Genomic DNA, 24063 nt, shown 5'->3' with positions numbered 1-24063 from the left:
TAAAAAGATTTTACTAAAGGGACTAATCACAAGACCGGAAGTGGAACATGCAATTAATTCAATGCAATTTGGCAAGATGGTCTATCAGTGAAATATTATAAGACATTGAAAGATTGGCTCATTCAACCTCTAGTAGAAGTATGTAATCTTATTTTACAAGGGGGTTAAGCAACTGAGTCCTGGAAGGAAGCTTATATTACTCTGATTCCCAAGCAGGGTCAAGATAGATCCATTGTCAAGAACTACAGACCAATCTCCTTACTTAATGTGGTTCACAAAATTTTTGCAAATATATTTGCTAGCAGGCTAAAGTAAGTTTTGTCTGAGCGTATACATAAGGACCAGGCAGGATTTCTGCCTGGAAGACATATGAAAGATAATATTAGGGAAATTATTGATATTTTGGATAAGCTGAAAGCAAGAAAGAACTGCAAAGAAATGTTAATGTTTATTGACACAGAGAAAGCATTTAACAATGTATCTTGGAGTTTTATGTTACATAACTTTGAAAGTATGGGGGTTGGTCAAGACTTTTTAAATGGTATTGAAGCGATCTATCAAGAACAAAAAGCCAAAATTATTTGAAGGAGGAAATTAGAATTGAGAACGGAACCAGGCAAGAGTGCCCACTTTCCCCTCTGCTGTCTATTTCAGCCCTAGACGTCTTGCTAAGTATGATTAGAAAAGATGAACAAATTAAAGGTACAGTGGTACCTCGGGTTACATACGCTTCAGGTTACAGACTCCACTAACCCAGAAATAGTACCTCAGGTTAAGAACTTTACTTCAGGGTGAGAAAAAAATTGCGCGACAGTGGTGTGGCAGCAGTGGAAGGCCCCATTAGCTAAAGTGGTGCTTCAGGTTAAGAACGGATCTCCGGAATGAATTAAGTTCTTAACCCGAGGTACCACTGCATCACAGTAGGATCCAAACAATATAAATTAAAAGCCTTTACTGACGATTTAGTATTGACACTACAAGATCCAGACTCCAGTGCAATCCAGTCCAGTGTCGACCGCATTGGACCTGCAGTTTGTTTCCATTGTACAGAGCTTTTATAAGAAAGAGTTGTTGTTTGTCCTGCAAAATCAGATATAATTTGGACCATAGCTAGGATCTGGGGATGGAGTCAAACGCTGATTTCAGATCCATGAAGGCCACAAAGTGTTTACCCTGTAGAGGCCTGGTATACTTCTCGGCTAGGAAGGACAGCATTAGACAGTGGTCTGATGTTGAAGGGTTCTCACGAAAGGCTACCTGGGCTTCAGATAGTATATTATGTTCATTTAGAAAAGTTGTCAGTTTGCTACTGAGGAATCGGGCATACAGCTTCCCAATTATTGAGAGCAGGCTAATTGGCCTATAATTGGAGTGTACATTTGGGTGGCCTCTCTTAAAGATTGGGACTACTATAGCATGTTTCCAGCTATATGGTACCTTACCCGAGTTATTTACTACCGTAACATGTACTGCCAGAAGCAGAGCCCACCAGTGCTGGTTTAATGTAATCAACTCCGCTGGGATAAAGTCTTTCCCCAGAGCCTTTCCGCTTTTCAGATTCCCAATTAATGTATGGCCTTCCTCCACAGTAACCGACCTCCAATGAGGGAACAGTGACGATTCTGCCCTGTTATCCTGGAAGCTGGAAGGGAGGTTTGGATTTTCCATAAATATATTTCTGAAGTGCTTCTCCCAAACCTGAGCTGGAATAGCACAGCTGGGGGCTGAAGAACTATTTTTCATTGAGTCACAGACCAGATGCCAAAAGAGTTTAGTTTCATTGTTTAGTGAGGCATTCAATAGCAGGAACCAGGAATTTTGTTCAAACTGCCTTTTTTTTTTTTTTTTTTGAGGCCAAAAGGGTGTTATACTCTTTTTTGATTTTGAGATAAGATGGAGGTAAGTAATTTAGTCCAGCGTTTCTATAGACCAAATAAGCGTTCCTTAAGGCTTCCTTCTTTGTGCAGCACTCTTGGTCAAACCAACAGTGCCCTTTAGCAGTGCGTGGCTTGCTGGCTGAGTTTATGTTGACAGAGACCACATCCTGCAAGGACTCAATGAGATTTTCGTAAGCCGTCAGGGAGGAATCTATTGATAAATTGTTTATTATAATAGATCTTAACTTAATTGCAGTTTATGAATTCAATCTATTCTCAACTGCAATTGCTATCTCAGATGTCCATTTTTTTTCTACGCAATGCTGGTTCATTTGCTTTATCTATTCCTCATGTTCTATGTAAGAGTGCTGAATTGAGTTTTGGCCAGTAGTGGAGACGATTAGAGGTAGGTGGTCGCTTTCAGTCCTATTATCTATGTTGAATTTTTTAATTGATATGATTTGATTTGAAAATCTATTTTGAAGCAGCTGCGCTTTGCTGGATTAAAGAGTGGATACAACTAGAGGATACCAATGTTTTAGACGTGGAGGGATTTGACAATGTGTTTAGATGGCATGCATATTTATGGTATGATAAAGTAAAGGCCCATAATGCATTTAAAAATCATGTAATTAGGAAATCGTTGTACAATGTTTGGATAAAATAAAAAGATCTTTTAGAAAGGAAGGCGCCCAGATGGCTTTCACCAATGGAGGCGAAGGCCCAGAAAAAGTTAAATATGGATATCAAACGGTTGAGATATTCAGATTTATTATTGGAGGATAAAGAAGGATACAAACGAAAACCATTTGATCAAGTTAAAGATAAGTTAAATTGGCTACAATACCATCAGATTAATGAATTATAAATTAGATAAGAAAAATGGTTTTGCTTCTGAAAAATCTAAGTTGGAGACAGAGTTGTTGGATTCTAAAGTTAAAAATCTGTTGAAAATGTATAACTTATTGTTGGAGTGGCATACAAAGGATGAACAAGTTAAATCAGTGATGATAGATTGGGCAGGAGATGTAGGACATAACATAATGTTTGAGGATTAGGAAATACTGGAAGAAAGGGGTCAAGTTCACTGCATGTACAATGTTAAAGGAAAACATAATGAAAACGATGTATAGATGGTATCTGACTCCTGTTAAATTAGCAAAGATTTATCATAACTGTGATAATCTATGTTGGAAATGTAAAGAAAAAGAAGGTACCTTCTATCATATGTGGTGGACCTGCCCCAAGGTGAAAGACTTCTGGGAAAAGATTTATAATGAATTGAAAAAAATGTTGAAATATGCATTTATAAAGAAACCAGAGGCCTTTCTTCTTGGAATAACAGGTTTGGAATTGCCCAAGAAAGATGTTAAATTATTTTTGTATGCCACAACTGCTGCTCGAATCTTATTAGCCAAGAAGTGGAAAACGCAAGAAGTACCAATAGTGGAAGAATGGCAGGTGAAGATGATGGATTTTTTGGAGCTAGCCGACCTGACTGGAAGAGTCCGTGACCAGAAGGAGGAAGAGTACCAGGAAGAATGCCCAAAATTTAATGATTATTTAGTTAAATAAGTTAAGCTAATTGGGAAAAGCTTGCAATTACCAGATAGGCTTAGGATTTAAATATGTAATGTGATGAATTAATACCGTATTTTTCGCCCTATAGGACGCACTTTTTCCCCTCCAAAAATGAAGGGGAAATGTGTGTGTGTCCTATGGAGCGAATGCAGGCTTTCGCTGAAGCCTGGAGAGCGAGAGGGGTCGGTGCGCACCGACCCCTCTCGCTCTCCAGGCTTCAGGAGAGCCGCAGCGCCAGCCCCACAAGGTCGGGGGACAGTGGGGAGGCGGAACGCCGCCATCCCGCTGTCTCCCGATGTGGTTTGGAGGCTGACGGCGGGGAGAAGAGCTCTTCTCCCCGCTGCCAGCCCCGCAAGCTCCGGGGTCAGCTGGGAGGCGCAGCGCGTCCTCCCTCTGTCCCCGGACCTGATCTGCAGGTGGGCGGTGGAGAGAAGCGCTCTTCTCCCCGCTGCCGGCCCCACAAGCACCTGGGAAGGAAATAATTTTTTTTTCTTTATTTCCCCCCAAAAAAACTTGGTGCGTCCTATGGGCTGGTGCGTCCTATGGGGCGAAAAATACGGTATGTTTAATGCTGAATTGGAAAAAAAGAAAGATGTTAAGTTAATTTTATAAGAATACTGATCTGGAAAACCGTTAAAATGATATACATTGAAATTCCACCAGGGGGATACGAGGAAGTCACTTAACAATGTTAATAAGAATAGTTTTAATAAGGTTATGATTTATGTCTGTCTCTGTGTTTATAATTTTGTGAAAATCAATAAAAAAATTAGGGGGGGGAATCAGACTTCAAAGTCTATTCAGTGTTTAAGCACATACAAATTTATAATCAAGTAGAATGAGCCTTGACCATCCCTGTAAATAAAGGGCGGAGAATTTTGTCTGCAAATGGTACGGCTGAAATGACTGAGAATGTTAAAGATCTTATGAATTCTGACTCTGGCCATTTTTACCCATACATAAGGGAGCAGATGATTGTTCCGCAAATGACACAATGATAGCCCACATTTTTTTATAGAGACCTGGACCCCAAATTCCTGTGCATAAAGGAGGCAGTACTCCCAATTTCCTTTGCCTGGGCTGCAGGTGTGTAGGAAGTATGATTAATTAGCACTGAGTTAACAGAAATTTAATTTGACCAACTTCTATTGCTGGCTTTGGTGAAAACGTGAATTGCTGGGTTTAATGCTAACCCTATTTTTAAATACCACTTACCCTTCCCTTCCTTTACTCAAATGGTGATTTAGCCAAAAGATGCAACACTTTTAATGATATAATAGATTTGCTGAAACATGAACTCTGCACATGCACAGAGGCTATGTCAACTTAAAAGAGGTGGGGAGAGAGCTGACTGCAGGGAGAAATTTATGCAAATTTCTTTATGTAAAACTTGGAACTGTTCAGGAAAAACACCATTATGTGCCCTTTGCCCCAGGGACTGCTTAAGAAAAAACAAAAGGGTTAAGTACTGGACCATCAAAAGTTAAGAGGTTGCCAAGGTCCAAATCTCACATGCCCAATTTTTCCCACAGGTAAATATCAGAGCACTCCCACTTTGAGTTTCTCTCTTATGTAGTGTTTTTTTAAAAAATAAATTTTATAACAGGTTTTGTTTTGTGTGTATATGCCTATGCATTTTAGAAACAGCATTTCCTGACAGATTTCCACATGAAAAAAAATTCCCTTTCAACAGAATACGTGAACCTCACAACCCCACCAACAAAGTGTTTGTCCCTTCTTTTCTCCCACAGCCCCAAAAAATAAAAATACAGTGGTACCTCGGGTTACAGACGCTTCAGGTTACAGACTTCGCTAACCCAGAAATAGTACCTTGGGTTAAGAACTTTGCTTCAGGATGAGAACAGAAATCGTGCGGTGGCGGCGCAGCAGCAGTGAGAGACCCCATTAGCTAAAGTGGTACCTCTGATTAAGAACAGTTTCAGGTTAAGAACAGACCTCCAGAATGAATTAAGTTCTTAACCAGAGGTACCACTTTTAAAAAAAATAGGGGATATGCTTAAAGGCTGCGTTGGGAGACTGGTGCAGTGTCTATGGCCATACTACCCTGAATACGCCCAATCTCATCTGATCTTGGCAGCTAAGCAAGATGGGAGCATATTCACCCAGTGCTTTTCAAACTGCACTGGCTCCCGGTAGAGTACAGGGTCAGATTTAAGGTGCTGCTTTTGACCTTTAAAGCCCTTCACGGCCTAGGACCCCCGTACCTATGGGACCGCCTCTTCCGGTATGCCCCACGGAGAGCCTCAAGGTCCATAAATAGCAACACCCTAGTGGTCCCGGGCCCTAAGGAAGTTAAGATTGGCTTCAACCAGAGCCAGGGCCTTTTCAACTCTGGCTCCGGCCTGGTGGAACGCTCTGCCTCATGAGACCAGGGCCCTGCAGGATCTGATTTCTTTCCGCAGGGCCTGTATTTTTTTTAAAGTAATATTTATTAAGGTTTTAAGAGTTACAAAAAGCAAAAATAAAAACACCATATTAAACAAAAGCAAAACAACACATCACAATAAGCAAAAAAGAAAGAAGAAAAAAGAAATAAACAGAAAAATACAAACAATTAAAAAACACATCGAATCTTCCCATAACTTATCTTTCATTTGCTTGTTTCATTGACCTCCTCACACCTCCCTTTTTTGTATTCTAGTTCGGTTAACTATTTCAGCAAATCCTTTCCATCTTTCCCAATTTTTGTCCTGTAATTTATCTTGATATTAGTGTAACTATACTTTCCCTCCTTTCACCAATTAACAGTCTGATTTTTCCTAAACCTTTATAACATTTCTACTAAAACCACATAACTTCATTCCAACATCCTTCTAACATTCATTAATTTTACAATGTTTCTGTAGATAGTCTTTAAATTTCTTCCAATCTTCCTCCACCAACTCTTCTCCCTGGTCTCGAATTCTGCCAGTCATTTCCGCCAGTTCCATGTGGTCCATCACCTTCATCTGCCATTCTTCCCAGGTAGGTAAATCTTGTGTCTTACAGTACTTTGCAATAAGTATTCTTGCTGCTGTTGTAGCATACATAAAGAAAGTTCTGTCCTTCTTTGGCACCAATTGGCCGACCATGCCCAGGAGAAAGACCTCTGGTTTCTTCAGAAAGGTATATTTAAATACCTTTTTCATTTCATTATAAATCATCTCCCAGAAAGTCTTAATCCTTGGGCATGTCCACCAAAGGTGAAAGAATGTACCTTCAGTCTCATTACATTTCCAACATTTATTGTCAGGTAAATTATAAATTTTTGCGAGCTTGACTGGTGTCATGTACCACCTGTAAATCATTTTAATTAAATTCTCTCTTAGGGCATGCCGTAAATTTCATACCAGTGGTCCATAACTGTTCCCAGTCAGTCATCATGATGTTATGTCCAACATCTTGTGCCCATTTAATCATAGCGGATTTCACCGTTTCATCCTGAGTGTTCCATTTCAACAGCAAGTTATACATTCTTGACAAATTCTTAGTTTTGGGATCTAACAATTCTGTTTCCAATTTTGATTTTTCCACCTGGAAGCCAAGTTTTTTGTCCAAGTTATATGCCTCCATTATCTGGTAATAACGAAGCCAATCTCGCACTCTATTTTTTAGTTTTTCAACACTCTGCAGTTTTAATCTGTCTCCCTCTTGTTCCAAAATTTCCCAATATTTCGGCCATTCTTTCCGCAGGGCCTATAAGACAGAGTTGTTCTGCCTGGCCTTTGGCTTGGAGCCAATTTGATTCCCTCCCTCGCTTTCTTTTTTTCTTTCCTTCTCCTCCTGCGTTGAGGCTACATTTTATTTTAATGTTGTAATATTTTAATGTTGTATTTTAATTTTGTTTTTAAGTTGTAATCATTCAACTTGTTTTTATTATTGCTTGTAAGCCGCTCTGAGCCCGGCCTTGGCTGGGGAGGGCGGGGTATAAATAAAAAATTATTATTATTATTATTATTAACAGGGGCAGGCCTGATTTGTACTTGAATGGGAGACCGTCTGGGAATACTGTGTGCTATAGGCTTTTGCTTACTTCTGACAGTCGGCGGCCCCGCTTTGAACTCCTTCCCTCCACTTGTCATCCATTTCATACCAGTCGCTGCTGCCTGTTCTTTCGATCTTTTAATTTGCTTTCCTTCTGACCTGCACATAGCTATCAACCTTTCCTCTTTTTTTGCGGGAAATTCCCTTATTCCAGTGCCATTTCCTGCTGCTATCCCGGATGGTTAGATATCTTGTAGACTGTCCCCGGGACAGGTGAGGCTGCTGATCCCTTATTTTCAAATCTGAAAGTTGACAGCTATGGACCTGCACCTTTTGAACCTTTGGCGTGTTCGAAGAAGCACGTGAGATAGGTGCTAGATATTACCACAATTATTATAATAATGCAAATTGCAGGAGGCATTAGATTAATAATTTTTTTTACATTTAAGCTTCTGACTCAATTCTATGGTTCTAATTTTGTCTCAGGTGCCATAATTTCTTCTTTTCAATAGCTCTAGTTATTCGCAGGCTTTAACCACTAGAGGGTGCTGTTGACTGAGTTGACAAAAGTGTCATCCATAAAAATGGTTTTAAGAATATAAGGAAAGCCTGTTGGATCAGACCAATCACCTATCTAGTCCAGCATCCTGATCTCAGAATGGCCAACCAGATACCTTGGGGTAACCGCCAGGTAGGATTGATGCAGAAGAGCACTCTCCACTGCTGTGGTTTCCCACATTTAGTACTCAGAAACATTCCTGTCTCTAACGGTGGCAGGAGATCATAGCCATTGCAACTAGTAGCCATTGATAACACTTTTCTGCATCTGCTTCAACCCAGTTTTCACAAATTATTGAAACTCAGAAAAAGTGAAGAAATCCATTCTGGGTCAGAACTGATGAAGAACCTCTTACTGCGCAGCTCACTTTACAAATTAAGAATAAATAATGGCCATGCTTTCAAAACTTGTTAGTGTGGTTTTCTTTAGACTTCATTTAGGGAGGGGAGCAAAACCACCTCATGAAGTATGCGTTTTTAAAGTTGAATTAAGTAAAGACTGTTTTCTAGCAGACAGAATCCATAAATAGGGTCATTTTGTACTAAAAGCAGTATCTCTGAATCTTTCAGCCCAGGAAGTTATGTGATCCACATAGAACACCTTATTCCCTTTAGGTAGGCTGAAGATTAACAGAGCCCTGTCAGTTTACACCTTCTGCTTTCTATTACCCAAAGGCAAGGTTACAGTTGCTAGGGTAACCTCATAACAACTGTGTGCACCCATCTGCGTAGGATTTACTTTCTCTAATTAAAAGTCCATGGAGTTGATCCATGTCCTGACATATTAGAGGTCACGTCCCTGTTCTGTTAGATAAGCATATACCATTCTTTGGTCTGGTTGTGATGGGAAGGTTGGCATCTCGCTTCAATGTTATTGATTGGAAAGAAGAAGAATCCAGTACTGGGGTGAGCTAGTGATTATCCCCTTCTGATTTGTTCATCCTCAGAGGGAGATGAATAAGATAACACCCACTGTAATACTCTTTGTCTATATTTCTCCCATGGCTTATTTTTCGTTAAGAGAATATGTAATGCTCAAATTAGATCTTAGCATTGCTGAATATTTCTCACTCTACATTTCTGCCCATTTATCAATTCCCCCATTTGTTTAAAAGATTATTCAGTTATTTTGGTTATTTTGCTTAAGGCCAAATAACCCCATGAGTAGAATGTAAATCTATTTGCATATAGTTGGTTTCAGATGCTATTGTCCTAATAGCAGTGGGAAGCTATTTCTATAGGAGTTGTCTTATGGAATTCCACTTTTGCCCATCCTGATTCCTATGCTTATTTAACATCTCTATGAAGCTGTTGTAAGTTGTCATCAGAATATGTGGAGTGAGGTGGCTAATGAAACCCAGCTCTATCTCTACCATCTGAATCAAGAGAAGCAGTTCAGGTGCTAGGACCGAGCTTGCCAGTAGTGATGGGCTGGATGTGGATCTACAAATTTAAACTGAATTCAGTACAACAGAGGTGCCAGGTTCTTAGGTCTGGGAGGTGGAATTGCACACCTCTCAAAGGAACTGGTGTATAGTTTGGGGATCTTGATCCATTAATTTTAACTTGAGGCCCAGGTGGCCTTGGTGACTTGGAATGCCAGCTTCCACCTACAGTATATATACCAGCTATGACCTATTCTGGACAAGAATGACTTGACCTCTGTACTCTTATGCTCTGATAACCTTCAGTTTAGGCAACTGCAGTGCACTGTACTTTTGTATTCCCTTGAAGATGGTCCTGAGGCTCAAACTAGTGCAGAATGCAGCAGCCTGTGTGCTGCCAGAGGCATGGTCAGGAAGAGCAACTGCATTGACTGCCTATTCACACCCAATGAAATGAAATGAAATGCACTGCATGAAAACTCCATGTATTTAGTGGCCAATTGGTTAGTATGATATAGTACTTAAGATTTTGGGTAAACATACATAACAACCCCACCCCACCCCACCCCAAAAAGAATCCAGGGAACTATAGTTTGTTAAGAGTGCTGGAAACTGAAGGGTAAACAACAGTTCCCAGGATTCTTTGGGGGGGGAACATGGGGACTGTGCATCTTGTTGCAGTAGAAATACTACTATATTACTTATTATTATTATTATTATTATTATTATTATTATGCATTGACATTAATGTTCAAAGGAGGGACAAATATTATAGTGCATAACAGTATAGGTTCAGGAGAGCAGAATGTAGCAATGTATTTTCTGCATTTTTCTTCACTACATTTATAAAAGCATGGAGTAAGAAACATTTGTGCAATCGTTTCCTCCCTGTGGCACACCCCTACAGCAAATGCAAGGGAGTCCTGCTGCTTGTTAATGTTGGCTTCTCTAACGAGGTTGATGCAAGTGCTGCAGGGCTGCATGCAGACGAAATGCGTATACTTCAGGCATGCAGCTGAAGGGAAAAGTGCTGCTTCAGCCATGCTCAGCACAGTTTTCTCATCAGGAGAATGAGTTGCTTGATCATGTAATGCAGTTTAACAGGCTGGCAAGTGCTGTGGTCCCAGATTACCTGTGGTTCTTCCAGAGTCCTGGAGGCTGAAGACACATTTATTTATCTTTCTAATTTGTTTATTCATAATTGTACAGGTGGGTAATGCAATTATTTGGCAGCAAGTCATTGTAGTCCTGAAGCAGCAGCAGAGGGCCAGGTTGGGCAAGGTGGTGGTGTGCCTGGTCCTGATCTGGTGCCAGACATGGAATCCTCAGAGGAGGAACAAGACACCCCACATCTGAAGGACCAGGCAGGGCCCCCTGAGTCCAATGCTGAGGATCCCCTTGATAGGACTTCTGGGTTGATACCTGAGGAAGAATCTCTGGGCGTTTCAGAGGAGGTCCTTAAGAGTGCTGGTGCCAATAGAATAACAATAGCACAGTGTGTGTCTACAGGCCTAGAGTCAGAAGCCTACTCTTGAGGAAGGTGTCTTTTCATGAGTAAGCAATCTGATACTTCTTCACTGCTCGCAGCTGTGGTTATATGTCCCTGAGGTATACTTTTAGTGTTGCTACACCAGTTCTCTGGAATCAATCCCTGCACTTTGATGTGAAGGGGCCTTGTGCTTCACTTTGTGTAAGGGAGAAAGTGCAAGCCATTTCCCATCATGCCTCCATAAAATAAAAAGGGGATCCTTTGGTAGGTGTAATTGATGAGAGGGTACAACGTTTTTCAAAAGTCACACAAGGAGCTGCCCAGGAATACATTGTAGGGTAAATACAGGACTTTCTGTTTTATCAGAATAAATTGTCAGTTGAATTGGAATGGGGGTTGACTTCCGCAGTTTATTCTTTTTCCTGCTATAGCTCTAAGTAAATTCTAGTTATATCAGTGAATTTTACAACATAAATATTGTGAAACATATTATACTGTACCCATCAAGAAAGATTTATATTTTCCAGTAATTATATAGTTATAAAACACCGCATTATGTAGTTACAGTAATAGCTGCTTAAATTGTTCAGAAATTGCTCCCTATTCTCTAACAATGACAGGCTCTGAACAAAAATGTATAAGTTGTTATTGCAAATGTGTTATCCTGAAATAACAGCCTTTTATTTCAACAAGCAAGAAATTGCAAAGGTTCCAGCCACACCTTTCTGAATAGTTCACCATTGTGCAATTCAAATCAAAAAGATTTTGGTGTTAATTATTTATTCCCCGCCCCTTAAGTGCATGTGATGGCATTGAGTACATTTCTAGGTATCCAAATAATAAATGTTCCAGATACTAAATAATAGTTGTTTCCTTCTTCATCCCTGACCAGGATTTACTAAGGGTAGATCCTTCAATGGAATTTTCTGAGTTCTTTGTTCTCCTTTGGTATAGAGTACTAGGTGGCAGTCACCAGGGCCATTATAAACCAAATCTGAATCCTATGGGAAAACCAGGACAAAGCTGGAATGTAAACATATAGTTAAAGGATGCAATCCTAAACATAGTTACTAGGGAATAAATCCCATTGGGAATTACCTCTGACTAAATATGCTTAAAAATATGCTGGACAAGTCTTTTCAGAGTCAGCACTAGGACTTTCTCCTGGCAGATAACGGCTGACACGGTACCAAGGAGTCAGGATAGGCAAACAGGAAGAAGGCTGAGATCTCAGAACAGGCAAATGGACAAGATAAGAATAAGGAATTTAGAGCTTGCTCAGAGAGGAAAAAACAACAGTTAATATGATTCACAAAGGAACTGTCCAGCCTGCAAGTGGTTCGTTCCTACTTCCTTTTAGAGGGACTGGTGGAAGGCTGAAGGAAACTAAAACAGGACTCAGTTTGGGTCATTTGGACTAACTTTGCTTCAGGTCAAGCAGGGCAGTCCTGTTGAGCACTAAATTATATCCAGTTAGGAAAATCTCTTAGTTTAAGAAAATTGAAGAGTGCAAGAATAATACCTTAAAAAACAACAACAGTTGAAACATGTCTTTGAAGCAGTTTTTAGATTTTGATACCATGGACTAAAACTCTCAGGCTGAAACTAAGTAAATTAAAGATGAAACATCATGATGGGTGTGGAGAAAGGGGAGGTGCAGCTAATGTTCAGTGATACATATCCCAAAGTCACTGTGGATAAGATTGCAGCCTCAGTAATTCCAGTGTAATTCCAGTTTTATTTCCTATTTTTCCAGCCTGTTGCACCTGCACATTGCTGTTTTTAATATTTAATAATATTTATTTTGCATATTATTCAACATGCAACATTATATTGATAAATATTTAATAATATTTATTTAACATTTAATAATATTTATTTTGCATATTACTGTGTCTTTTAGGATATGCACTGCCTCATGACTTTCGTAAAAAGGTGGTATTAAAATGTAATAAATAAAGCCCTTCCAGTTACTGAGAGGGGAAAATAGAAATGCTCCTGTTGCATTACATGACCAATGGGTTAGTAGTAAGACTGTGAATAAATCAAAAGAGTGAAATCTTTCCATGTGTACTCTATCAAACCATGTTTATCACATCAACCTCAAAGTATCCCTGAGCAATACTGTTCACACAGTATCACATGATTTCTTTAAGCTTGATTACAGGCAGCTGAGAGTCATATGGAACATGGTGGTTGCCACGGGTTTCTTTTAATGTGCCTGCCCTCTTCTCATATAAATGAGGAAGTTGTGGTATGCCTTACTTTAACAATAACAGGAGTGTGTAGAATAGTGTGCTGGACTTATATCCATTTTCATGCATTACCTCCCACCAATCTGTTGTTTTAAACACTTTCCACAGTTCCCAATACTGGAGCCAAGAAGTGAGAAAATTGCCTGGAGTATTGAAGGTGAGGTACGGGTTGGGGTAAGGGTTCGTGCTTAATCGACTTGGTCATGTACACAGAACAGAAGATGGTAGGATCCGCCAAGACGTGCTCAGCAGGTACTGGCTTGCGTGGCTATTCCCGCCCCCTCCCGCAGAATGGAATAAATAAAGACACAGGACACCAGAATTTAGGTTAATGGGCGAAAAATGGCCACAACTTTATTGATTACAGGTAAGAGCGGTATTGGCTTTAGGCATTGGCCCTATCAGACTAACCGGTATAACCAGGAAGGGTTAAGCACCAACAGGGGGAGCCCCCGAGATGCACATCCCTAGGCGCTCCCCGAGGGGTTACCGCTCGGGAGCGCGCTTTAGGCCCTAGCCTCCATAGGTTTTGGACGAGGCAACGCCCCCCGGAGTCCTTTAACGAACTACCCTTCAACATTTGGGGGAGGTTATGGCGTTCCTCCCCCCATCTCATTTGCATAATAATACCCTTCCAATGCCTAACCGCCAAAACCAAGGTGTTGTGACGTTTTGCTACGAGGTAGGCGAAAAAACCAAGTGGCTTCCAAAATATAGCCAATTAGCCAAATGGAAAAACTCCTACCAGGCCCCTTGCGGCGACCAGCCGGAGCTCATAGCAAAGTCCAGATGAGAAGCTAAAGGCCGGGAGGGTGGGAAACCGCAGCTGCTGAAAGGAAAATAAAGGGGCGAGCATGGGCTGCCCCGACCTTAAATGCCCCTTACAAGTCCCGCCCCCGCCGCCAGCCGATTGGCTGGCGTGGTGAATAATGAATACTAATGATCCCAGGATTACCTAGGTCCCGCAGGGCCGCAAGGGTGTGAATGGGGCGTGAGCCCGCAACCCCCCCCCTCTGGATGTCGGCAGTGGCATTCAGGATAAGACCTGTTGGCAGACCAACTCTGTGTTACAAATATGTCTGCAAGCATGACATGAAGGCTGGCAACATTAACCCCGCCATATGGGAATCCCTGGCAGACAATCACAGTTCCTGGAGACAGACAGACAGCTTGTGTATCCTCAGCAGGGACCATAGGAGGCATGACTGCCAGGAGGAACACAGAGAAGAAATGCCATGGTGCACCTGTAGCAGGAAAATTGGACCCCTTCATCTGCCCCACCTGCAATAAAATATGTCTCTGCTGTATTGGTCTATACTGCCACAGCAGGTGCTGTAAATCTCCAACAGTTTGACTTTATCCCCGAAGGCACACTCTTCCATTGTCTCCAGAGACAGATGAATGCCAACAAATATACCTTCTGCTTTTATAAGGGTATAGGGGTGTGTGTTAATGATAACCCATCATGTCTGGTTGGGCCCTGAGTGTGTAAAATGTTTCCACTGAAAAACATTGTTTGAGGTGATGTAAAGGATCTCTCCACAGTGGGTCTCTAATGACCCAGGCCAGCTTTTCTGTCCATCTAACCCAGTATTCTCTATTATAACTGGGCACATCCAGGGTGCACCCCAGAATTGCTTGTGTGCTACACTCAGTATAGAATCTGTGGGCTTGCTTGGGAATTATAGCTTCTTGAAACTTTTCATGACATTTCTAGGCCTCATGGTTATGGACAAACGTCTGAAAGTGTGTGTTGAAGGCACTGAAACAAGTCGTTATCCCAGTGTGCCACAGCAGATGCCACCTCCTCTGTCTTCCACTACTCCAATCCTTGTGAAAACATTCTGTTAAAATCCTATTCTTCTAGTAATGGTAAACAATGTATCCCATAGCAGGATTTGTGTTTCTTTGGTGCAAGAGATGGAGTTACTTTGTCCAAAATGAGATATAGATCAGGAGTAGGCAACCTAAGGCCTGGGGGCCGGATGCAGCCCAATCGCCTTCTTAATCTGGCCCGCAGATGGTCCGGGAATCAGCGTGTTTTTACATCAGTAGAATGTGTCTTTTTATTTAAAATGCATCTCTGGGTTATTTGAGGGGCATAGGAATTTGTTCATCCCCCCCCCCCCCCAAATATAGTCCTGCCCATGGTCTGAGGGATGGTGGACTAGCCCACAGCTGAAAAAGGTTGCTGACCCCTTATATAGATGAATATAGACTATACCTAGTGTCTTTTCTCTAATAAAGTTGCCCCTCTTTCCTATCTGTTCATTACCTCTGACAGGCAGACTTTATAATCCAGAGAACAAGGCAAAGACAATGCTTACAGAACTGGCTGTTTTCTCTCCTCAGTGCTGTCAGAGCAGTGCAGACAGCCTGGCCCTTTAATTAGGCCAGGCTTGGAGCTGCTCCGTTTCCTTGCATCTGGCTGGCACTGAGGAAGCAGAGATGTAGCCACTACGGCATTGAGGCAGCCAGTACTAGAGAGAGTCTGCAGCAGAGAGGGTGTGTGTATGTGTGAGTGAGCAATCACACAGGGAATCTGACAGTTTCCCTCTCGAAAGGGAGAAGACAGAGGCTGAGAGGCTGGAGAAACTAGGCTTCTGGTAACTCTGGATGCCAGGATCCCATCCAGAAATGTGCTGATTTTTCATCCATATTAATTCATCCCAAACCAAGCTGGTTAAAACAGCAGACGGTGTGTCATTCTCCAGGTAAGCCCTTAATGCTCAGTTGTGTGTTGGGTAACTTTGTAGGGCAACAAAAGAGTGGGAGATTGGGTGAGGCCAAGTAGCACAGGAGGCAGCGACTGTATGGGACCCTGGCTTTGGGGGGGGGGGCAGGCACCCCTTGAGTGTAAGATGTCCCTGGCCAATCCCTGAGCAAGGAATAACTTTAGCTTGCTACTGTTTCCCATATTTTTTTAAATGAACAAATGGACAAAATCTTTTGCTTTGTTACAAAGCGGATCTTGCTAATTTGTCTTGATGACCGAGAAACCCATATTGCAGGTATGTGACCCACATTTTGTGAATGGGAAAGGGAGCAAACAGAACATGGCACACCAAACCTTTCAGCTGTCTTGGCAGCTGCTCCTGCTCCTGCTGCATCAGTAACAGACCTGCACTTATGTATTGAACATGTATCATATTAATTATTTACTGTAACTCATCATGGTATATTAGCAAATGTTCCCAACCCTCTGTTGTTAAAAGTATTCACCTGGGGGCAAACAGGACTGGTTTAGTTCTAATTCTGCTCCACTGTTTTTGAAAAGAAATAGGGGTAAAGAGTGCTGGAGGTCTCACCCCCCCCACAAACTATTGGATTGGAGGTTTCACTTGACTATAGGGGTTTTCCCAGTTTTGGGGACAACTGATATATTAGGCTGAATTTTTCATGTGATCAAATACGTTGTAGTCTTAGTAGAGGGAACTCCCAAGTGAGCGTCTATCAAATTGCTCCAAGAAGGTGAGTGAAAGGAGTCTCTCCTTTATTTCATTCTCAAGTTGAACTTTTGTCTATTTTATTTAATATATTTCCTTTCAAGACAAAGAAGCCTGCTCTAGATGGTTTGCCATAAAAACAAAACAGTAAAAGTATAAAATACAATTGACCAAAACAGTAGCATACAGTAAAAACATTTCAATCAATGAAAAATTTGTCACAGAACAACAGTTTACAAGATATAAACCAGCATTCTCATAGCATCACAGCCTAGAGTGAGTTTGGGCATTTCATTAGGTTTGTGGGTTCTAGATCAAAATTTAAATTTCTTGTCTGCATGGCAAGACTAAGACTACTATAGGCAGTGAATCCCAGCAGGAGGCTCCATCTTAATACCTATTATAATTAAATATGTCATTGGCACCAGTAGTCTGTTTTCCCATTTTAGACCTCTTGTCCTGGACCAGAGAGAGGATCTCAAGAGTCCGTGTAATAATTCAGTTGGCATAACCTCAAAAGTTGTGGGAAGGGGTGTGACCTGAGAGGGGGGTAGCTTAGTGTAATAAGGGCAGTCTCCGGACAGCTAGTGAAGTATCTCAGATAATCCTATTTAGAATAATGTCCTTATATTCCAGTCCTGAAAATAAAACTCCATTCAGTTTGCTCTGTTGGCTCATTATTTCTGACTCTGCTCCAGCTTTCAGCTACCAGGAAGTTGGGTGAGAATGTGTGTCACATCTCTCTGAGCTTTTCACAACTTCTCCAGGTTTGCCTGCAGGTGCTAACCTTTGCTGTCCATGCTTCTGCCTTTGTCTTGTCTTGGGTAGGTGGTGGTTTATGAAAGTTTAAACATTTGCAGCAAAGAATATGGTCTGAACATGTCATGGTCCCTTCCAGCTCCATGATTCTATATGTTAGGCTTCTGCTTCTGAAGCTAAGTAGAAGTAGATCTGGTTAGCAGTAGATGGGAAACTGCCTGGTATACTATGCATGCTGTGATCAACTCCTTGGAGCAGGGATGGAGAACCTGTGGCATTTGCTGGACTACAATTCCCATCATCAATCAATCATTTTATTTGTAGGCCTCCTTTCCAAAGTTAAAAGCTTGAGGTGACTTACAGCATGAAAATTAATTACAACCATAATAAAGACAGTCATAAACAATAAGTAGAACATCAAAACGTATACAACCAAATTGAACAATTTCCACTTAAAGCATAAGATGACCTAAAATAAAGATACAACAAACTAATATCAATAACAGCAACAACTCCTCCTCAACAACCCCCCCCCTAAACAATACCCCAGCCCAAAAGTCATCTTTGATCATTGGCCATGTTAGCTGGGGCTGATGGGAGTTGAAAGAGCCAGTGTCACTCTAGCATAAGGCTCCACTAAACAGTCATGTCTGTGTACAGCAGGCTGTGGGGCCACTACAACAAAGTCCTGTTCTGGGCACTGCTAGATCTTTTTTGAGTGAATTGAAGGAAGTCTGTAATGAAATATTGGAAGGGAGAAGGGCACCAGAGTCGTGGAAGGAAGCTTATACTACACTTATACCGAAAACAGAGACTGAAAAGACACAGCTCAAGAATTACCACCCGAAATCTCTGCTTAATGTGGATTACAAAATTTTTGCAGATATTTTGGCTAAAAGATTAAAAAAGTTGTTAGTAGAAGAAATTCATAAAGACCAAGCGGGCTTTCTCCCGGGCAGACATTTGTCTGACAACATGAGGAATATTATTTATATTCTAGAAAAACTACAAGTGAATATCAATACTAAGGCAGTCTTGATATTTGTGGATGCAGAGAAAGCCTTTGACAACATTTCTTGGAGTTTTTTGAAGAAGAATCTACAGGGGATGGGGGTAGGTCAAGGTTTTGAAAATGGTATAGGTGCAATTTATTCAGAACAAAAGGCAAAATTAATTGTGAACAATGTAGTGACAGAAGAGTTTAAGATTGAGAAAGGGACCAAAAAAAAAAGAGAAGCTTTTTGAGTGAAGATACCTGGTGTAAAGCCTCTACAGAATATCTCAAAAATGAGGGGGACCTATTGTTTAAATAACAGATTTACTGTCAAAAACCCCTGCTATGGATCTCTTTTAGCTACTGCATACAGACAAAAAAGAGTCATTAAAAAGACCAAAGATTTTAAAGACAACTGTACAGGCGAATATGTTCCCAACACCGGGCTTATCCACACTTACCTTTTGCTCTACTCTGGATCTTTCCCTACAAAAAACTGCTCTTTAATGCTGAATCAGTGTAAACAATAATTTGGGTTTTCCGCATATTACCATTTGCTCCAATTGAACTTCAGAGAACAGGTTTTCACAGGAATAGCTCCAGAGCAAAAAAAGGGGGGCACTCTGACATGGAGCTTTAAAGTGCGGACCGAACCTAGAAAGAGCAGAGGGAGCTAAGTGCAGAAAAGCCCTTAGTTTGGTTGCAGCAACTCTTTATATTGCTACAGCCATTCTAGTCTGTTGTGGCAAACTCTGAGAGAGCCCGCTTCCTAGTTCTTCTGCAGTCTTCTTCTGGGAAGGGCTGTAGCTCTGTGGTGGACTATCTGCTTTGCATGCAGAAGCTCCTGAATTCAATTCCAAGGATCTTGGAAATGTTGGGAATTGTGCCCTGCCTGAAATGCTTGAGAGACACTGTATAACCAATAAACACACAAGACGTAACCGGCTGTGTTCTTAGATAAATAAGGTATACTATTCATGTATCAAATAATAAATTTCAACAGAAGTAAGTCAAAGTTCAACAGACAAACAAAGCAGAAGACCCAGTGGATCAGATCATTCTCTAATCAGTTCATGCATAAGGTCCACCCGTGTAATAGTGTCTATTCCACCTGTCTGTTCATAAGGTCCAAACAATCCACATGAAAGGTTGTTGCAGTTCCACAGAATCCTTTCACAGAGTCTAAGACAAGGATTTCTGGAATATTGGCCTTGTTTCACCGTCCTGGGCTTCATCAGTAGTTAAAGCTCATATGTGATATTACAGGACAGTGGATCTTACGGCATAATAGTATCTGCTACTACTATGAAAGGATTCTGTGGAACTGCAACAACCCTTCATGTGGATTGTTTGGACCTTATGAACAGACAGGTGGAATAGAAACTTACACGCATGGACCTTATGCATGACCTGATCAGAGAATGATCTGATCCACTGGATCTTCTGCTTTGTTCGTTTGTCTGTTGAACTTTATGAGTTACTTCTGTTGAAATTTATGATTTGATACATGAATAGTATACCTTATTTATCTAAGAACACAGCCAGTTACGCCTCGTGTGTTTATTGAGTATGCTTTACATGACCATAGGTTGGTTTGCTGTTGTTTTGAGAGACACTGTACACACAATTGGAGAAGGTGTCAGTTTTTAAGAATGGGACACTTATTTTCCACCCTGTTCACATGTACACACACACACACACACACACATGAACACACACCGCCACTGCCCCTGGATTCAGTGGAAAGAGGATCTTTTGCTAGGGAGAAAGTAGCAGAAATCCAGGGTTGTTTGTTCTTATAATATTAATAAGATTGTAGGCTGCTGCATTCCCAGAAACTAAGAAAGGATGGGGGGGGGGGAATCACAGGGTGCTAACCTGTGGATCTGTGTTTATTCATTACAGACTGCCTCACAGCTACCTGCATAAAACATAAAGACCAGATGGGTCTTGTTTACTTTGGTAAGATAAATATAAAGGTTACTGATGATTTAAAAGAAGAAAAAAGCAGGCAGTGATAAGTCATTGGTAAACATGAAGCTGCAGCCAATCAGTGTCATGGCAGACAGAAATAACACATGCTTTGTGCATGAAACCATAGGGTCTTGAGTAGGCAAGGAGAGGCTTTGAGTCAAGATCCATATTCCATGGCTTCCTGCGGATTCATATGGTTTGATGTAGCTGGTGGTGAGCTCTGAGTATGGGTAGGCTCAGCCAAAACCTAGTGGTCAGTGGCAGTTCTCAGGGTTTGGGGAAATACGCACCCTGTCATCCATCTCCTGTCTTATTACTGTTTTGATTGTTGCTGTTCTGGAGAGCACAGCAGCTAACCACTCTAACCATAACAGCAGCTTTAAGAAACCAGCAACTCCCTTCTACCTCCATCTGTTTCAACAGGTCACTGCTTACGTTGCAAAGAGAAATGCAAGCACTGAATTGATACATGTTCAGGGTTGATTAGCTGCTTTGCATAGCACCTCTGTTTGTTTTTCCATGCCATCTTTTTCATGAGCAGCAGCTGGCCAGAACCTCTCCAGTGTAGCCAGTGCTGCACCTACAAGGTCACCTGGAAACAAAGGTTTATTTTCAGAATACGGATCATCTTCCAGTTTGCTTGAGCCCTCAGTGGGGCCCAGACTTTCCAACGGACCAATGAGAGAAGGCAGCATCTGTTCGCCCCATCCCATAAGCCACCCACGGAGGTTACCTGGGTGACCAATTCACACATGTGGAAGGGAAAAGAGTAGAGAGTAGCTGGGATGTTAAAAGATACTTGCAATATTTGCCAGGGCATTAATTATTAACAACAATAAATTTGAGAGATGGGAGATCATGAAGTAGGGGAAAGTGGAAAACTCCAAGCAATGGGCAGCTTTTAAAGGCTGTGTACACACCATACATTTAAAGCACATGAGTCCTCCGAAAGACTCCTGGAAACAGTAGTTTCTTAAGATTGCCAGGAATTGCATGTCCGTGTGTGGTGAACTTCAGTTCCAAGGATACTTTGGTGGAGGTCGTATACTTTAAATGTGTGGTGTTTACTGCCTAGTTCTGATCATAGGTGTATAATCTTTGCCCATGTTTTCCTTGCAACTGTTTATGAGCATAGATTTATGCAATTACTTATATTATATATATTGGACATCCAGCTTTAAAGCATGGACCTGTGCCAGAAACATGGCACAAAGGAAGTCTGAATGAGCCCTAGAGCAACATTATCATCGGGCTATCCACTATAACCCCAAGGTCTCATTCTTAGTCAGTCACCACCAGTTCAAACTCCATGAATGAAAATAAGAATTTTTTTGCCCCTATATGCATCAGTTTACACCTGTTTACATTGAATTGCATTTGGCATTTTCCTGCCCACTCTCAGCTTGGAGAGGCCCTTTTGGAGCTCTTCACAATCACCTTTTATTTTAATGACCATGAGCAATTTTAATTAACAACCTTGGCCACTTGACTGCTCACTCCTAACTTAAGAGCATTTATGAACAAGTGAAAAAAACACAGGTCTCAATACCAATCCTTGGGGGACTCCACTTTCTACATCTCTCCATAGAATTGTCCATTCATTTATATTCTCTGCTTCCTTTTACTTAACCAATTCTTGATCCACAAGAGAACCTCAGTGTCAGAGGACAGTGGTATTTCCCTGGGTTCTGATGGATGGGTAGGATCCTGGAGGCTGTTGGCGCAGAGCCAGTGCAGGGCCTTCTCTATTGGCATGTCCTTGTCTTTTCTTATTTTCATAGCTGCAGTCGGTGGGGCCTGTTAGTTTCACCTGAAGATCATGCCGGGCTTGTACTGTCGGCCAGCCTGGACAGCCCTCCCTCTAAAAAGCTCTTGTGTGAAAGCCTGTGCCAATGGGTATTCCCTGGGAGTCACTGCCCACCTTACTTACATCAACTTGGAGGAAGAGCCTATAGATGGTAAGAGCTTTTTGCAGCTACGGTGGTAGGTTATGACTGCACAGGTGGTAGATGCTGTTCTAGATCTATCAGGAATGTAGGTGACTCTGCTGCTTTGGATGCATGATTCCCCATTGGTCAAGATGTTGCGTATGGTATAAGTATAAGTCCTATAAATATCTGAAGAGCAGAGAGGACAATTTTCTTCTCTGTTGAAGCACTAGGTAGATTGGAGAGCTTCCACCTTGCCCAGTGCTGTGATGGGAAGAAAATACCATCCCTCACTCCTCTGCTGATCTGCACGGTTCAGCTGAAGAGGGGTGGGGGATTGTGTGTGTGTGTGTGTGTGTGAGAGAGAGAGAGAGAGAGAGAGAGAGAGAGAGAGAGATTTGGGTGCAAGGGGTGGACTGATTACCAATGGACAATCTGGCTTTCTATGCACAGGAGTCTTCATTTATCCCCTGGAGGAGTCAGAGGTGGTCTCAAGCTTTGAAGCTATAACAGGAAACAGAACCTCCACGTTCCAGATCCAGAACCGGCCCAGTGTGGAGGACTGCTGCATTGACTGTAATGCAAGCTGGAACCAGCCACTCTGCTGCACCAATGGTTGGTTGTGGTAACATCTCCTTGCAGTGCTCTGCCTCTGGCACTGCTGAAATGAATAGCAAGGTGGGGCTTGAAGCAAAGACATCAATTCAAGGCAGTTTCACATTTTGGGGGTTATGGAAGAGTTAGCCAAAGGTGATTTTTCTTCTGCTTTCATGCAATAAATAGTTCAGCTTTCCATCCCAAGAGCACTATCCCTAGGCTAGAACTCAAGGTAGGCTACAGTGATCCATTAGAAAGCTGCTAAAAGGCATGAGCTATGAGTCATGCCCCAAATCTCAGCTCTGCTGTGAACGCATCTAGTAACCACAATCTAGCATTAGTTGGTTTTGGTCAAGCCACTATCCTTCATCACTCCTTCTGTACTATACGGAATAATAATACTGGACTACCCAACAGGGTGTCTGTCTATAAGTCATACAAATAATGCATATGAAGCCACTCAGTAAATTTCCCCACTGTTGAGCTGTTCATTAAATTAAATCCCAAGATGATGCCTCGGCTGATGTGTGCAACAGTGGATAGGTTGAGTTTTCCATGAAGAGAACTAGGCAGCCACAGGTAAATCTGTGGCTTTTGACCTAACCGTTCTCACAGTTTGCCAATAGATACAGTGCCAAGAAACTTAAGCGAGATAATCATGAAGAGTATTTGGGGCTCCCCCACCTGCACAGAGGTGCTGCCATTCCAATGGTAACTTTCAAATCAGAACAGGAAATGAAGGCTGTGCAATGACTCCAGTCTTCACCTTGCTGTGTGGGTAACTCAGTGAGAAGTGTGGCTCCAAGACAGTGATAAAGTAAAGGCATTAGCTTCCCTCATGAGTGTGTAGGAGGAACCATCCTAGCTACCTCCTCTCTGCCTTCTGCCCAGGTCACTTGATCCTTGACGAAGACTTAGCACGTTCCACGTTCATCATCAGCACAGGCCCCGTTGGGCCTTCGGAAACCTTGACTGTAGTCTTCAGCAGCAGTCGGGAACTGGCAACCCTGGCAAATGGCGCCCTACGTGTCCTCTTCCCCTCTGTGCTCACGCCCTTCGTTGTATCCATCCCCGAAAGTGAAAGTGAGGCGAGAGGCTTATGTGACGACAGGTTGGCCCTATGGTGATTTTCATGGCTTTCTCAGAGTCTATGCTATGCGAAGGGTAGGGACTGGAGGAGGTTATAGGGACCACTGACAGCTGGCAAGTAGTTACGGTGTGTGTAGGTCGCAGGAA

At 41.9% G+C, this 24063-nt stretch overlaps 1 protein-coding gene across 13 annotated transcripts in view; it reads left to right on the top strand.

Moving 5' to 3' along the window:
* VWA5B2 (von Willebrand factor A domain containing 5B2) overlaps nt 1–24063 on the top strand; it is a 196646-nt gene that overhangs the window by 146278 nt on the left and 26305 nt on the right. For 4 of the 13 annotated variants that reach the window (XM_083739167.1, XM_083739156.1, XM_083739163.1 and 1 more), the window contains exons 3-5: nt 22084–22260; nt 22684–22845; nt 23719–23950. In XM_083739167.1, coding sequence (XP_083595293.1) covers nt 22122–22260; nt 22684–22845; nt 23719–23950 — 533 coding nt within the window. In that variant the 5' untranslated portion in view covers nt 22084–22121. Of the gene's footprint in view, nt 1–13029; nt 13287–15264; nt 15844–22083; nt 22261–22683; nt 22909–23718; nt 23951–24063 lie in introns of those variants that run through there. The other 9 variants (XM_083739164.1, XM_083739161.1, XM_083739166.1 and 6 more) reach the window with 9 other exon arrangements.

Source organism: Podarcis gaigeae, assembly GCF_964106915.1.
Source record: "Podarcis gaigeae genome assembly, chromosome: 5".
Lineage (NCBI taxonomy): Eukaryota > Metazoa > Chordata > Lepidosauria > Squamata > Lacertidae > Podarcis > Podarcis gaigeae.
The sequence above is the reverse complement of the archived record's forward strand: the minus strand, read 5'-3'. Positions and strand labels throughout refer to the sequence as shown.